Source organism: Dryobates pubescens, chromosome 24, assembly GCF_014839835.1.
Source record: "Dryobates pubescens isolate bDryPub1 chromosome 24, bDryPub1.pri, whole genome shotgun sequence".
NCBI classification, from domain to species: Eukaryota; Metazoa; Chordata; class Aves; order Piciformes; family Picidae; genus Dryobates; species Dryobates pubescens.
The window spans coordinates 8,491,279-8,507,857 of NC_071635.1; the positions used below are offsets into that span (position 1 = coordinate 8,491,279).

Genomic DNA, 16,579 nt, shown 5'->3' on the forward strand with positions numbered 1-16,579 from the left:
TGCGTAGTCAAATACAAGAGCTGACAGACTTCACACAGAATAGGGACCTTCCTTTTTATGTACCCATGCTAAAACCTTGCAGAAAACAAAATGAAATTGTACTCTGTAGTGAAACTTCAGTCTGTAAAACTCAACTAAAATAAGCCTTGCAAAGGTCAAAGGCTGGGAGACTTGCAAAAGTTATGCTAGAGTATTAACACTAACTCAAAGTTTCCACTGTATCACTTCTGAATTTCAGCTCCTCTGTAATTTGCCAGTTGTGGCATCCATAAATATTGAGCCTAGACAGACTAAATATGGTAACAGTTGTAAGTGATATGTAGGAAAGTGCTCTATTTGATTTTGAAATTAGCAATTTTGCCAGTTTATCAGCAGCATAGTGCTGTTGCATAGCGCTGCTGGATCTGCCATTTCATAAGCTACACCAAATCTTACATTACTTTTTTTCATTTGTGTGCTCTCTTTATTTCTATTTGTGTGTTCTACTTTTGCTGATTTATAAGCTATTCTAATAGACCTTCACAATCGATTTTAAGGCCATGCAAAAGTACAACATCAGTAGCAGATGATGCTATCTTCAAGCTCAGCATTAGGTCAGTAGCTGTAACAAGCACAAAAGAAGGGTCTCCCGTGAGAAGGATCCCAGGGACAAAGAAAAGCTGACAAGCATCTTGGAAAGGCCTTCTGGCAATGCAGTGTGATACTGAGGGTAACGTTTGTGGGTTTTTGTTGTTTTCTACCAACAAATGCCAGCCCTAGAAGTGTTTTTGCTGTTGTCCTAAGTGGACTGGGAAAACATACCCCTGTTGTGTACAAAATTAAACATCTCTGCTCCCTTGAGGAATTAAAATAGTAGTAAGGAAAAAAAAAATACAGTAAAGCAAATCTCTGCAGCTTTTGCTCTGCTGGTGTTACATAATGGTGCTCTGAAAAGCACACTATACAGGACTGATGGAAATCTAGCATTGAAGTCCCAGATCTACATGAAATTCTATAGTCTCAGTATGTAAGTGTAGGAACTTTCACTTCTCATTTGCTTGAGGAAAATACACACAGTGCTCGCAGCTCTGGCTCCTAATCATACTATTGTCAGATGCTGAGCTGTGGAAGGCCAGCTATGTCAGAGGAATTACAAAATGCTTTTGGATTAATCAATGCTACCTTAAGCATCATCACCTAATCTTTCCCTTTTTTGTTTCTTTTTTTTTTTCTCTTTTTCTAATGTGGCATGCAGATAAGAGTGAATAGCTTAAAATGTCTGTACTGTCTCTTCCCCACTTTCACAGGGCTTATTCACCATAGCACATACATTGTGAAAGCACAAAAGTAGTTGCATCTGTGAACAGGAGAACTTCTGGCATGGCATCTGAACCATACTTCCACCACCATTTGTATATGAAACACTGTAAGCTTCAGGTCACACTTTACCCACTGGCATAGTCACCTAGAAACAGAGATTGTGCTTAAGTGTTTTTTCTAGAGTACTGGGGACATGACCACCATGCAATTTCCATTGGTTTCCTGAAATAAAGATGTATTGCAAGATGTTCTTTACTCAGCACCCACCTCAGAAGCATTTGTTTATTGTCACACTGTACATCCTAAACCACTTCAGCTACTGTAACTTAGACCTAAACCCCTGGTATACCTTCAGCTTCCCTGGTACCATAGTCCTGGTGTTGAAGTTCATAATAAAGGTTTTATGGTCATAATCCTAGATACAGTACTGCTCACCTCAGTGGATAATGGTGGTTCTCACTTCCTCCCCAGCAGCAGAATTCAGAGCAGGTTGTCCATCTCGTAACATTTCTATCTGGTATTTGAAAAAGAAAGTAAGCAGAATTTTAGAAAGGAGAAAATAGTAAGACACTTAGAGCCACACCACTCGGTGAGAATTCCAGCCAGACTTGTAGTGAATCATCCTCCACAAATTACTGTCTATTGTACTGCCACTGTCTACTCAAGCCAAAGTCTTCAAAAAAGATGAAGCTTTTACTCCATGTAGTGGACAACATCCCATGGAATTGGGTGCTAATATATTCAATGGCTTCCAATTTTTTATCTGTTCTGTATCATGATAATGGTCCTCCTCTTGATGGTCTTTCTGGGAAATTACTTCATTGTGCTGCTATAATTATCTCAGGCACAATGACAGAGAAACTAAAACTCATGCTTTTAATAACTGATAGCAAGACTTTATTGATCTTAAATCACTTATAAAAGACAATCTGAAAGACATGAGCACATCTTGAAAAAATCTAAATACTAAAGAAAAATGATGCCTTTGTAAAAGTGGGCAGAGGAAATAATTATGGTAATTGATTGGTAGGAAATAAAAATGGTGAAGATGTGGATCACACCACTTCTATATATTCACATCCCTGTTTATTCAGCATGCTTCCACAGTTTTGCTGATGGGAAACCTGTAAGCAGTCCTGTAAGTCAGTAAGCATCTGAAAGTGTTTGTAATTATGGTTTTGTAGGAGAAACAAAGACTGGATTAGATTCTGTGGGATTGATGATTTTTCACATTAATGCTTAAGGAAACAGAATCAACTGGGGGATTCCATTATTTTAAGCAACAGGAAAATACGTCGGGAAAAAAACTACTTTCTCAAATAGCAGGAGCTGTGGATGCAGTTCTGGGAAAAAACCCTAGGGTTGCGGTCAGGAATGATTTTACTGCTTTTATATGAAACTGGTGTTTTCAGGGTTTGTTAGCTGCTGAGAGAAACAACGGGAGCCCCTAACGGCAGCCCGTACGAGGTCTGGGACAGCAGAGGGCCGACTCTTTGGGAGCCTCACTCTCCACGTCCCCGGTTCAGGCCGCGGATCCCGGGGGGTGGGACGCGTTTCCCAAGTGCCCCGCGGCGTGGCGCCGGCGGGCGCTAGGACCGCGCGGGCAGCGGCAGAGGCGGGCGGGTTGAAGCGCTCCCACCTGCCTGCGCCCGCCCGCACTCCCCGGAGCTGGGGCGGGCGATGAGGGGGCCGCGGCCGCCCGCCCGCGATGTTCGGGGCGGGCAGGTACAGCATCCCGCGGCCTGTCACCAGGAATCTGGAGGACCTGGACTCGGTGCAGAGCGTCCTGCTGCACAGGTCAGTGGCAGGGACAGGGGAGGCGGTTGCTGCACCGGCCCGCTACGGGCTTCGCGGCAAGCGGGAGGCGGGAGCTCACTTCCCAGGCTTGGGGGACCCGGCGCACCCTCGCTTCCCGACCGCTTACCCCGGGACAGCAACGTCCCTGTTCACCGCGCAGAAGGTAACCGCAGCGCCGGCGAGGAGCTGCCGGCTCTGCGGACAGGCCCCCGCGGCAGTCTGCTGTGGAGGCGGGAAGCGAAAGGGACCGTGTGCTAGCCTCCCCGCACCGTCCCCGGGCGGAGGGAACCGGGGCTGCCCCGGCGCGCTCGGGAAGGAAAAGAGCCTGTGCCCGCGGGGTACCAATGGCCCTCGGCATCCCCCTTCCTTCTTGAGGAGCGGGAGCCCTGCAGGTGAAGAGAGTTCCCCCAGCGCAGGGTTCCCTGCAGCCCACAAGGCAGCCCACTGGCTACCTGTGCATTTCCTACGTTGTAAGGAGACGCGTTGACAGAGGGAAACTGTTGCATCAACTCTTATCAGCACTTTGAGCCCTTCTTTCAGTGGAGGAGGGGAAAAACACCCAACCCCAAGAAGAGCACTTCTGAAGGGGATGTGCAGGAGGCAACCTGCACGAGCAGAAAGTTTTCCTTGCCTTCACCATTTCCCCAGTATCACCTCACAAAGAAATTTCGCCAATAAGACCTTACTCAACAGGCAAATACAGGACTTCCAAAGCCGTTTTCTTTGTGCTGGCTGAGAGCCGCTCAAACTTTATAAGGAAAACACAATCACGTTCAGCGGTACCCAACAGAAGCTCATCTCCAGTTGTTCTGTAAAGTGCCCATTTCCTAATGTGTTTTCTCAACGACATTGATTTATTTCCAACTGCAGAAAAAAAGTAGCTGTAGCTTTCTCACAATGCCAGCTCCAAACAGCTCTTGCTATGGAAACTAGCAACTAATTATTAACTCGGCTTCTCTCCAGCCTAAGCATCAAACTGAATAGCAGCTCAAAATCCATTCCTGTGAACACTGAGGGTGGAAACACTTGAGTGCAGCAAGGGGAGTGTGCTGGAGCAGCCTATTTTTGCACTGTGCTCTGAAGCCACTTTATAAGTAACAAATGTGCCCAGGTGCTAGCAGGGGACCCTCTGGTACCCAGAACCCTGTGCCTGCACTTTTCTACTGGTCTAACAGAAAATGCTCTGTTTCAAAGCTGTATTAAAAACATGCTTTGGTACTGCTTATATTAGTACACTCCCAGTGTAATAAGGTGCTGTTCATACTGGAAACATTTGCATGTTGAGTGACTGCAAATAATTGTTTACTTTCATGCTTGACATGCCTGCTATGTATAGCAGGTGATCCTACAAAAAGCCTGTAGATGTCAAATGAAGTAAAAACAGTAAGAAAAATCTTATTTGAAATCACAGCTGCCTTTTATGCTGGAGGGAACTCATACCTTGGTAAGATTGGCTTGCAAAAGAATGAGATGGGTTGAACCTAGTCTTCCCAAACTCTTCATGGCTGTCTTCTGTTGCTTTTATGTTTGCCTTCTAAAATGCTTTCTGTGACCCAGTTGCATAGAGGGAAGTTTGAAAAGTCAGAAAGATCAGTCTATTTTATTTATGGAGCATGGGAGTGTTTTCTCAAAAAAAAAAATCTATTCCTTTGGTCATAAAGGTAACCTCCATTCTCCATTTAGCCTGTTTATGTATAAATATGCCAATTAAAATGCCAGTCTACTATGACTATTCAAGTCATGCCATGGCATGGTACTCTTAAGTATCAGGCAGAACTCGCTTACAGCAGAGTGCCCCAGTATACCAGAGGCATAACACTGTCCCAGTTTTCATTCCTGTGCTGAGAAGAGCTCAGCTACATCCATGACTCACCCAGCACACCTGCTGAATGTGAGGCAGTGAAATCAATCTGGCATATCATCAGTGAATCATGGGTCCCGGTAAAATTGCTAAGATCAGGCCTGGCTTTACAAAACTAAACACGACAAGTCAGTTATAAACACTAATACTGAATTTCCCTCTGCTTTTCCATCTAGCTGCTGGGAAGACTGTAATTCCAGCCTCATTTCTTCATCATCAGGATGAAAAAATCAGCTGTGTGTAACAGTGGAAAAAATGTCAGTAGTTTCCATTGGACAGTGGAGTAGGGGTTCATAAGTATCCATGAAACAGTACCAAAAAATAAGAGTTATGCTCTAGTTATTTCCTCTTTTATCAGAAAGGACTAGTATATTTCTTTGGTGTGTCCTATACCTGTTCTCTTTTGACTGTGATCTATTCCTGAATATAAACGTGGATCAAGATTTTAAAAGCACAATAGCTTTCAAAGCAGGTTAAGCCAAGAAAGTAACAAGGAACTCTTGTTCTGAAATTCATTTCCACACATGGATTTAGTTCCTTGCAGGAACAGCTAATCAGAAGAACCTTAAGGCAAAAGAGAGTGCTTTTTAATTATCCACTTTTAAATGCTCATTAACCAGTTGTCCAGTGTGAGCAGTAGTATTGATGCCAGCGATGCCCTGTGGCAAATTTTTACCATGTGCTTGTTAAGAATAGCGACCTAGCTTAGAAGGCTTATGGGCTCCTTAGAAAGAAGTATCAGCCCGACTACTTGTACTAAGTGTAAAGACTCTGCCAGAAGACAAATTATTTCAAGTCTTTTCCTAATATTTATGCACAAGAAATGAGAGGCTTTCCTCTCAAGAGGGATTGTGTGGGAAAATCTGTGTCTTCACTAAAATAAAATCCTGCTGTGAGATATATTGTGTCTTGCGATCTTTAATTGTTCCCACAGCAGCAAAAATTCCACATTCAGGAAAATACTTAGGTGGCTCCCAACTACTTCTCTCAGTGGACCAAAATCTTCCATCATCCTCTCCCTCGTGATACAGTGATCTCTATAAAATAGCGAGTAGCATAAGACTGCTGCCTCCTTCTTAGGGAGCCTGTCTTTCTCACGTATTGAGCAAACAACTGGAAACAATCAACCAACTCTTCAACTTGGTGAAATTTAACATAACTAATACAGGACCATCTGGCATAGACAATCACTTCAGAAACATTGCAGTGTGCTGCTCAGTGTGTTAAAAGTGCTTGCAAATAAAAACAGAATTAGGGAGGGTGGGACAGCGTATCTCACCTACCACTATCAAAATTCTACCTCCTGCAATGTGCCTCTTAGGAAAAGATAACTCTTTAGGAACTGCTGTTTATGCAGACTATTTTGTTTCTACAAAGTAAACTGTTTGGTAGGTGAGGTACTTGAGGAGTATTTTTTCCACCTGTTCGTCTGGAAGTTGGTGCAAATGTTAAGGTTCTGACGAGTGGAAACAACCACAGATCTGATTGGGGGGTTTTTGTTAATTTGTTTGGGATTTTTGTCTCTCATGCATGGATTTGTATACTTCATGTGAAGTGGCTGTTGCCAGCTAGGATAGGGAGAAAACCCCTTAAATTATCTGCCACATCCTGTCCTAAACTGAATGAAACCATGTTAGAACAAACATTTGTTCTGTCTCCTGTTTTTAGTCTTAAAATCTATGCGACAATTATTTATCTGTAACATCACATCTTGTACAGGCACCTCAGGATGACCACAAAATATAGGTATCTCTCACACAAAATAGGTATCTCTAACTACTCCAGTTGAAACCTTAATCATATCAATAGGAGTCCAAAACATTCCCATCTGTTACTAGACTCAAAAATCACACTTACTGATGAAACACTGCCCTAAAACAGTTTTCAAGCACAGGAGTTGCATACCAGCAATCAGGGAGTCCTACATAGTGCTCCAGCACTGTAAAATCTTGCTGCTGAAGCTGTGCAAATATCCCACTGTGCAGAGATTAAATCCAATGCATTAAAAATGTTCCAACAATTATTCTCCATCACTTTCCTTATTCACCATGCGTGTCCTGATAGGTTTACTGACATAGCTACACAGCAAGTTGTCTGCAGGGTTGCCATGGGTCTTGTTTTTCATGGATGTGAATAATTTAAGTCCTGAAAACTGAGCAGACTTTTTTCCCCTCTCCCAACTGTGCATGATTTTGCATTTGTAGACTGTATTGAATGCTTTAAGGTGCCAAATAAAGCTTATTTGTGTCTGTCTCACATCCTTGCGTCTCCTTCCTAACCTAACAGCTCTCCAGACTAAAAGATAAATTATTTCTCATGACTTCTTATTATAATGAAGCATAACATAAAGCACTGGAGTATTCCACTGTTAGCTATTTGACTTGAAAATTATTATTTGCCTCACGTTTCTTTCTCCAGATCAGGTTTTGATTATAAGCAATGCTTTGAGGCTCCCCTCAGGAGTATGAGTCTCATTTTGGGGGGACCGTTGCTGACACCTTTATATCAACCACTAAATAAATCGTCTGTCCTGCATTACATGTTTGAGACTCACCTACTGCAAGGATTTCAAGGGACTGGGGAGACTCAGCTGTTTGTTTTGAGAGGAGGTTGGGCACTGGGCAGTGTTTCTTGTTGCCAGCGCAGGGAGGCAGGCGGGCTGGGTATTGCCCTTACCGCGACGGGCGCCGACGGAGGCCTGTGGTGAGGCGAGCTCGCGGCGAGCGCGGCACCGTCCCGCCCGGGCACGGGGCGCCTCCAGGCTTCCCCTGTGTCCATGGCACCCGCCAATGGGGAGGGCAGGGTCGGGTCACGTGGCCGCCCGGCGCGCTGCGCTGCGGCTGTCATGGCGTCCGGGGGGCTCGGCGGGATCGTGGCCGCCGAGGGGATGGAGCCGGCCAAGGGGAAAGACGCTGACCCTGCAGGCGCTGAGCATGCCGGCATCGGCAGCGAAAGCAGCAGCAGCGAGAGCGGCTCGTGTGCCACTTCGCTGTCCGCAAGCTCCGAGTAAGGGCAGGGAGGTGCGGGGGAGGGTGGGACGGCCGGGGTTCCCCGGGGCACTCGCCGCAGCCCAGTGCCGAAGCTTCCTATTGCAGGTCGCTTTCTCAAAAGCGTTTCTCTGACAGAACTCTGAAAGTCAGGTGGTGGGCGGCAGCGTGAGTTCAGCTGGCAGGCAGTGCCTGGGGTAATGCCCTACCCCAGCTGGGCACTGCCCGGCGCAGAGAGGGACTTGTCTGGGACTTGTCTGCTATGTGCCAAATGTTTTAGCACTGGGGCTGCAGCCTGCCTGGCTCTTGGGAGACGATGGGTGAGGAGACAGCTCTGCAATGCCAAAGAATGTTTTAAGAGTCAGACGTGCAGCCACTGAGGGGGAGGCGGAGGTGGGGGGAGGTGTTAATTTGTTCCTATTTTTTAATCTGTATAAAAAATTGCTCTCTGTTCTCTACCTTAAAGCAACTCTGCTTGACACCTCAAGTGTGTATTTCGATGTCTAATCTATGGCATTTTATCCATCCTGTTGTTTCCGTTAGGTAAGGCAAAGAAGAAAAATATTTCAGTTCAAGTGAGGTTTGAAGTGTGTTTAAGTACTCTTCAGTTTGTAATTTCCCATACCTCTGGCTCAGTGAGAGTCAAAGCTGTTGGACATACACCTGCATTATTCTGTTCCTATGCTTATAAGCCAAACTCAGCTATAAGCAAACTCAGCTATGCTTATAAGCCAAACACATCTGCCTGAAGCCTTGCTTTTCCCACCTCACCTGCAAGTTTGGGTTTCCTTATCCATTTCTTTCATCTAGAATAGAATTAGAATTAGAATAGAATAGAATAGGAATAGAATAGAATAAACCAGGTTGGAAGAGACCTTCAAGATCATCGCGTCCAACCCATCAACCAATCCTATTTACTGGTAACCATTTATACTTGTTCAGGTGGTAAAACCATGTCCCACGTTTCATAACAGAACACAAGGTATAATGCTATTGTAGGAACTGAAATCCAGCTTTTCCATCACTGTGAAGCTCAACAGAACTGCAAAGCTTTCATTTGAGGTCCAGGTAACTTCTGTTGGATTTATAACACTCCAGCCTTCTGCATAGAGATACAAGAGGTTAAGATGTGTCTTGTAATGAAAAGGGAGGCAGAAGCAAGACAGTTTTGAAAAGTAGCCATTTTAAGGTAATAGCATTTGTTCCTGTCTAGATAATCTGTGTGTGGTTTTAGAATGAGCTATGTTTTATTAAAGAGAGAAAAACCTGTGAATGGTTTTCTGAATTAAAGCTTACTGACTACCAGACCAAACATCTGACAGTTGAAACTGTGCTAGATACTGCAGCTAGTGTGACAAACCCCAGATAAACTGAGGAGCATTCATGCAAGGGTAGAAATAGGGGTGTGCTGGGAGTGCTGCTTTGTCAGCAAGGTCTATTTTCTGACAGAGCTGTTAAGTGAATGTTTACATATGCCAGTGTGAAAGTAGTATGCTGGGGGGTTAGAGTTGTGTCTGTTTTAACAGAGTTTAACATTTCCTGTCACTTTCACTAACTGTGATGGGTCAGAACCCCTCTAGGCTGCCACAGCCATTCAGAGGATGGCAGCTCTGCCTGCACTGAATTGATGCCTCAGTCTGAAGCTGTACTTGGTCGTTGTGAAGGCAAAGGTTGGGAAAAGTAAAGATTATGATCTTGACTTCTTTAAAAAAATTATATGAGTGGTATTTCATCATACAATTGCTGTCTACAACTACCTGAAGGGAGGTTGTAGCCAGGAGGGGGTTGGTCTCTTCTCCCAGGCAACCAGCACCAGAACAAGAGGACACAGTCTCAAGCTGTGCCAGGGGAAGTTTAGGCTCGAGGTGAGGAGAAAGTTCTTCCCAGAGAGAGTTGTTAGCCATTGGAATGTGCCGCCCAGGGAGGTGGTGGAGTCCCCATCCCTGGAGGTGTTCAAGAGGGGATTGGATGAGGCACTTGGTGCCATGGTTTAGTAGTCATGAGGTCTGTGGTGACAGGTTGGCCTTGATGATCTTTGAGGTCTCTTCCAACCTTGGTGATTCTGTGAAATAGTTACCTCTTGATTTGTTTTCTAATTGTTATAAAGCAAGGCTCATAGATGTTAACTGTTTATTGTTTCTGAGTATGGTTGGGAGAGAAAAGTCTTCTCTTGCTTGAGAATCAGAACTTGGATCGTTTATATCTAGTGTATGTTTCTTCCATACATGGAAAAGCTCAATTGGCACAGTTTTTCAGACATTTACCCCAAAGAAGTGTTTGTGTAGGATCAGTGGAACTGCACTTAGATGGATGTGAGTCTTCCAGATTATTCAATCCTTTTACTAAAGCTCCCAGGCCTATAAAAAGCTCAGGTTATTGTGTGAATGCTTGTTTTGGCACAAAGGAGGTGACATGGAAATGGTATTTTAATTATTTAGTTCTTTTAAGCTTGTTTTAAATCTGTTGTGCAACTACTGCACTAAGAGAAAAAAAAAAACCTGTCACCCTTAAGTGCAGATTTCTTGTTTCAGATTTGACTTTTTTAGATATCTGTATGGATCTGTATTGAGGAAGTGATAGTTCCTTTACAGGATGCTCATGAAAATGCCTTCAAGGAGAGCACTTCATGTCCTTGTGACACTTTTGTAGTCTTCTGTCCTTGGAAGCTTATTTGCATACAGTGATTTTGTTATGCACACTCCTTCTTGATGAGGAGGAGCTGCCTCTGTAGAGTGCTTCTGTTTGAGTGGAGCCAGTGTAAACACCACACCCTGACTCCTCTTTTTTAACCCTTGCTCCATATAGTGAGTTCTAATAAAAACAGACAATGAGGCTAGAAACCATGGATGTATGAACTGACATCCAAGCTGAAATTTGGACTTCTACCCCAAAGAAGAGAGCTTTTCCAAAAAGCACAATCCCTTATGATGGGTAAATAAAAAGGCTAACAGAGACCACAGGAGTTTCTGGTAACTTAAGTGTTACTTGTTGTAAATTGCTTTATGTTTCCTTTATCAGCATTGGGGTTTCTGAGTTTTGCTTACATGCACCAGAATGCAGGAATGCTTGCAGGAAACTTGCAGGAATACTTGCAGGAAACAAACCAAGGAGGAAGAGCTCTGTCATGTTATTTTGTACCTATAACCTTTTGAAAGATGTTGAATCAGATTATTGTCTGCCCTGACAACCTTTAGGTGTTGATATCATGCTAACACTTTTGTGACTAAGATACTCAAGGTCTTGAGTAAGACTTTGTAGAAGATGCAAAGACTGTATTAGCCATGGCCATCAGGAATAGCCCAATTATCACTGGTGGTGACTTTTCTTTTAAAACTATCACCCTGGAGGTGTTCAAGAGGGGATGGGACGTTGCACTTGTGGTGCCATGGTCTAGTCATGAGGTCAGTGGTGACAGGTTGGACTCGATGATCTTTGAGGTCTCTTCCAACCTTGGTGATTCTGTGAAATATAACTTAGGGAAAATAATAAATGCAGAGAAAGTGCTTGACCTTTCTTCCCATCTGCAACATCTGTAGACTTCTAAAGTCACTGGGGTTCCAGGAGGAGAGTAATGCCAGTGTCTTCTGTATGCATAGTCCAGCCAGGTCCTCTCTTTGAGCTTCAAACAATTAATTATAATAATTATGATGTAAGTCTCCATTCTAGTTTATCTTCATTTGATTTTTGTCAGCGTAGGTGCACTCAGGGAGGCTCTGTTTGTCAGCTCATCAGGAAGAATGAACTGACCTTGTTTGTTCCTGAAAATCTGCATGCAGAACATCCTAGTTATTCCTTACATCACCTGCTAAGGCAATTATTTTTGTGTGCATGAGATCAAAGATTTCTCTTAATATTTAGCTTAAATGCTTAGGTAAATTAAACCACTGTGTATTCCTGCTTTGACCATATTGATTCTCATCCTTCTGTAGCAATATGGTGTTGTTCATCTTGGGCATCTTCTATCTGGGATTTTTTTCCTCAGCCAAAAGAGTGTACTTTCCTTCAGTCTGCCTTTAAAACGTGTTTATGAAGTACTTACTTTTTGTCTTTGTGCTGTGGACTTGTTCCAGTTCTTACATCTTAAAATATACTGTGCAAAACTGGATATGGTTGACACATTGCTGTTGCCAAATTAGGACAAAATTTTTGTGCTGTGCAGTGGGTACTCATGTGGCTGTCTTTTCTTTGCAGCAGCTTGTTGCTAGTGACTTAGTGAGCCACTCCAGCTGCTACAGGAAAAGTTGTAGTAGTGCTGCCTCTTCACTTTTTTGGTGCTTTATTGCATGTGGACTTGAGCATGCTGTTTTGAACTTGTCCTAATAAGTGTTAGCTAGATTTTGTCTTGGTTGGGGTTTTTTTTTTGCTTTGGTTTGCTTATTATATTGAGGTGATTTTAAAATGTTTATCTTGCCTTTCCAAAGGTCTTGCACTACAATCCATCTTATACATATGTAAAGGAAAAAATAATAGGAATGAGCAAATAGGATGTCAGTTTTTCTGTGAGAGAAAGCCCTGTCATGGCTATGAAAGTAATTATTAATTAAAACCTGTATGTGGAAGAAATGGTTTGGGGTTTGAGTTTTTGTGTGTTTCCAGACAAGACAATAGTGCTTTTTGCAATAGCTGTTTTCCTGTAAGGCATGTGAAGAACCTCTTTTAACACGTGGGAGGGATGTCTTTCCCTGCACATCCATTGTATGCTTTAGGAGAGCTCACACCCTCATGGCAAACCTAAAGCAGTTGAGCTTTCAGCATTCAGGAGACAACTTTTATTTTTTCACCTTTTTTTTTTTTTCCCCTCTTGCAGTCTCCCTATCCCCTCCTTGCTTGAAGTAATCAGATGTCACTTGTATAGCAATCTCCCTATCAGAGCTCTCACTTATCATTCTTCTTTCTTTCCCAGTGACCTTGAGCCTGAATGGTTGGATGATGTGCAGAAAAATGGAGAATTATTTTATTTAGAATTGAGTGAAAGTGAAGAAGAGGCTCTGCTGCAGAACAGCTGTCCAGAACTGCCAGCAGTGAATCATGTCAGGTTTCGTGAAAATGAAGCTGAAGTTATTCAAGAGGGATCACGAAAAGAAAGAAAGTATGAACTGAAGAAATTGACCAAAATATTAAAAAAGAAGAATCTTTTGCCAAAGCATTCTGGTAAGAAAGGCAGTGGAAGCTGTAATGTGCACTCCACTGGCCCTACTTCCATCCTGAAACACCAGTCCACTCAGAAAATGGGTGTGACTGTTCAACAAAAATACAAAGATGTGTGTGTCTATGTAAATCCCAGAAAACTGAACAGTGCTGGAGAAGATGAGCAGCACAGGCTGCTGGAGGCTTTAGTAGGGATTGTCCATCAGTCTTCATGGAACAGCAGAAGGGCAGAAAAACAAGGCAGGAAGGATAAAGTCACCAGAGGAATCAGTGAAGAGAAGCTTGTTGTTCATGGCTTGGTGCCAGGTAGCTCAGCGATGAAAACAGGTCAAATCTTGATCGGTAAGTAATCAGATGAACAGTTACCTTTGGAGTCTTCCTTTAATATGAAGAGGTTTTCTTCTTTATTTTACTTTTTGAGGTAGCTGACTCTAGGAATATTTCTAGGAAGACAGAAGCAATTACTTACAGCAACTGTTTTGTCAATTTTTGAACAATTATGCATTCTGGTGTTTTGTTACGTATTCAGTTTTACCGTATTAGTGGGTTTAAGAACATGACACGAAGGAGGAGGTGTGAATAGAGCAAGGAGATGACAATCCTTTAAGCATACAGAGAGTGAGCAGCTTGAATCTGAAGTAGCAAATGCCCCAGTGCCACCACTTTTAATTTAATGCAGATTTTGATCAGTAGATAAGTGAGACTGGGGAAAAGCTATAGTCTGCCAAATACTGGATTTTATTTCCGTCCTTTTCCACACCATCCTCTTTAGATAAAAGCTTTACTCTAAAGGTTCTTAATGGATTTTGTAGCATTAAAATGAGAGATAAATACTGAGTAAGATAAATTCATGTGTTAGAGATTTTAAGTACAGCCTTGTTTGGATATTCCTCTGTTTAGCAAGTGTAACAGCTGCTTCTTCAGCAGTTATGATCAGAAGGCCTCCAAATACATAGTAGAGGGGCTGCAGTTTGAGGAGGCAGTGAGCCAGCTGACCATCTCTCCTTTCTGTTGACTTGGCTGTTGTCAAACACTTCCATGAGCTGATGCAACTAAATAATCTGGCAGAAAACTAACCCAGAAGAAGAGCTGCCTTTCTAGTTTTTGCTGGTGCAGTAAGGTAAACTTGGATCAGAGAAGGTCTGACAAGCACCTGAGCATGAGGAGTGGAGGGGAGTGAACTTCTGTGGCTGGTAGTGAAGGAGCAGAAATACTCCAACTTCCAACATCAAGAGGCTAGTAAAAGGACTTGGTACCCACAAGACTCCAACCTCAGAGACAGTAAATGTAAGACAGCTAGCCTACATCTGTGAAGGGTAGAAGGTGGTTTAGTTACTCTTGAAGTTGGGGAGAGAGCAAAGATGTGATGTTGGTTGGAAGATCATGGAAATCTTAACACTATAGTAATGCAGATCCCACAAAGTCAGTGTGAGTGCTTTTCAAATTCCATCACTCTGTGTGTAAAAAGGCAAATCGTGCTTTGACTAGCTGATTCTTCTAGCATGTGTTTTTGGTGGGGATGCTAAAGAATACTCCAGAGGGAGAGCTGGATAACTTTCAGATTTTACCAGAAAGAACTGATTAGTCAAGAAGTAGGGGACGTAGACTGAGGAGAAGGAGGAGGAGGCAGAAGAGAAGGAGGAGGGAATGAGTTTCAGCTTGATCTGCTTACTGGTATTTAGTCTCATTAGTGTAAGAGTGGGTATTTATAACCTGTAAGTTAATTTTTGGACACAAATCTGCACACAACTGCAAGTTTGCGAAAGCAGGCGTGGCGTCAGGACAGTCAATTACAGGAGATAAAGCTAATTTTCTAACTGTAGATGGTGCTTCATCTGTAGCACTTCATGCTTCCTGAAACTAGTGAGGGCAAAAACTGTGGAGTTTTTGGTTGTTTTTTTAGATAAAAGAACATTTAAGTTAATCTAAAGAGTCTAGCAGTTTAACATGCCTTAGGCTCTCATCAACCAGTACATGGGAAACAGAGACTTTAAGCACACTGCAGTTACTCAGCTCTCTTCTGTACCAACAGCATAAGATGTATAATTTTCATATAAAAATACTTTCCAATTACATATTTGTAGTCAACACTGAGTATTCTGTGGTTTTATGTGGTGTTTAGAATTAGGGATGCATTGCATAAATTAGATGGTCAGGTTTCAGTGCTGTTTGTATAAAGAATATAGAGTAAAAACAAAGTAAGTTGTGTTGGTCAAAAAACTCAGGTTTACTGCTTCTGCATTGTACATCAGAGGATGGGATAGCTATGGTATACACCCAAAGCCTGATTCAGCAACTCTCAGCAACTCTGGTTTATTAGATAGCCTCCCCACATCCTTATGTGCTCTGATGTTGGACAGAAAGTTCAACAAAAACACAGTACAACTTTGCTAGTTGTTGTTGTTTTCAAAGTAAGTTTTAGGAATCTTCTTGTGAATTGTGGAAACAGTCAGTAAAAAGTATTCCTGTGGTTAGTCTAAAATTAAAGTATTTGCACAAAATTCAGCTGCTTCTTGAGCCATCATAAATGAGGAACAGCTGATCAGTATTGCATGATGCCTGCTGGTTGGTTTGGTTATGTTTGTCCATCTATATCGACCTGAATATGCATAGAAATTAACCTGTTCTGGTGCTTTTTAGTATTTTAATAGCCATCAGTGGTGCAGACTATTTTCTGCAGTGGTCTTCTGGCAAACAAATACTATGTTTTCCTTTTTAAAATACATGCTTTAAAATGATGTGTTGTGATCTCATGGTGATGTTTTCATGCACTGTTGAGTGGCTTACACAGCCTCAGAACTGGCTATGAGCAGCACAAGGCAGCTCATGTCCTCCTGCCACACAGGTCACTCCTGCAGCATCCTATAACCAAAATCCTGCTGGTTATGCCCGATGGAGTTTACTGACTCTCCCATCTTACTTAGATTATGAGCTCCCTAGATTATTTTTCCAAAGACTTGGATTTGAATTATGATAAATAATAACCAAGTTATTGATTGATTAGTTTCATTGGCAACTTGGTTAATTTGGCAGTGATAAGTATGGTAGTGTCCCTGCTCACTGGAGGTGGGTTGGACAAGATGACCTTTGAGGGTCCCTTCCACTCCAATGCAATCTATGAATCTGTAGCCATTTCAGTGTCAACCAAGGTTCAAGTTTAAGGGAGAGACTAAACTCTGAATTTTTTTTTCACTCTGAATAAACAGTTATGAAGTGATTATTGCTTAAACATTTTTTTAGCAGAAATAACTTCTTTTTCCCTTCCCAGAATAATCACTTTTTCTCAGGTGGCTTCTTCAATTTATTTTGAAATGTGACTCCCTTACAGCTTTGAACACTTAAAACATCTGTTTATTATTTGTGCACTACACTTTATGGTGTGTTTTTTTAAGATTGCATATGGAAGTCATAAGCCTTGTTGCTGTATTTTATTAACCAAGTAGAGTGCAGGCACTGACCAGATGAAAGTAAATACAACATTTTTGCA

At 42.6% G+C, this 16,579-nt stretch overlaps 1 protein-coding gene across 1 annotated transcript in view; it reads left to right on the forward strand.

Annotated features, from left to right (window-relative positions):
* The first annotated feature begins 7,799 nt into the window (after positions 1-7,799).
* The window catches only part of INTU (inturned planar cell polarity protein), a 38,210-nt gene continuing 29,430 nt past the window's right edge, over positions 7,800-16,579 (forward strand). The window contains exons 1-2 of the mRNA XM_054172717.1: positions 7,800-7,963; positions 12,848-13,434. Coding sequence (XP_054028692.1) covers positions 7,803-7,963; positions 12,848-13,434 — 748 coding nt within the window. The 5' untranslated portion in view covers positions 7,800-7,802. The remainder of the gene's footprint in view (positions 7,964-12,847; positions 13,435-16,579) is intronic.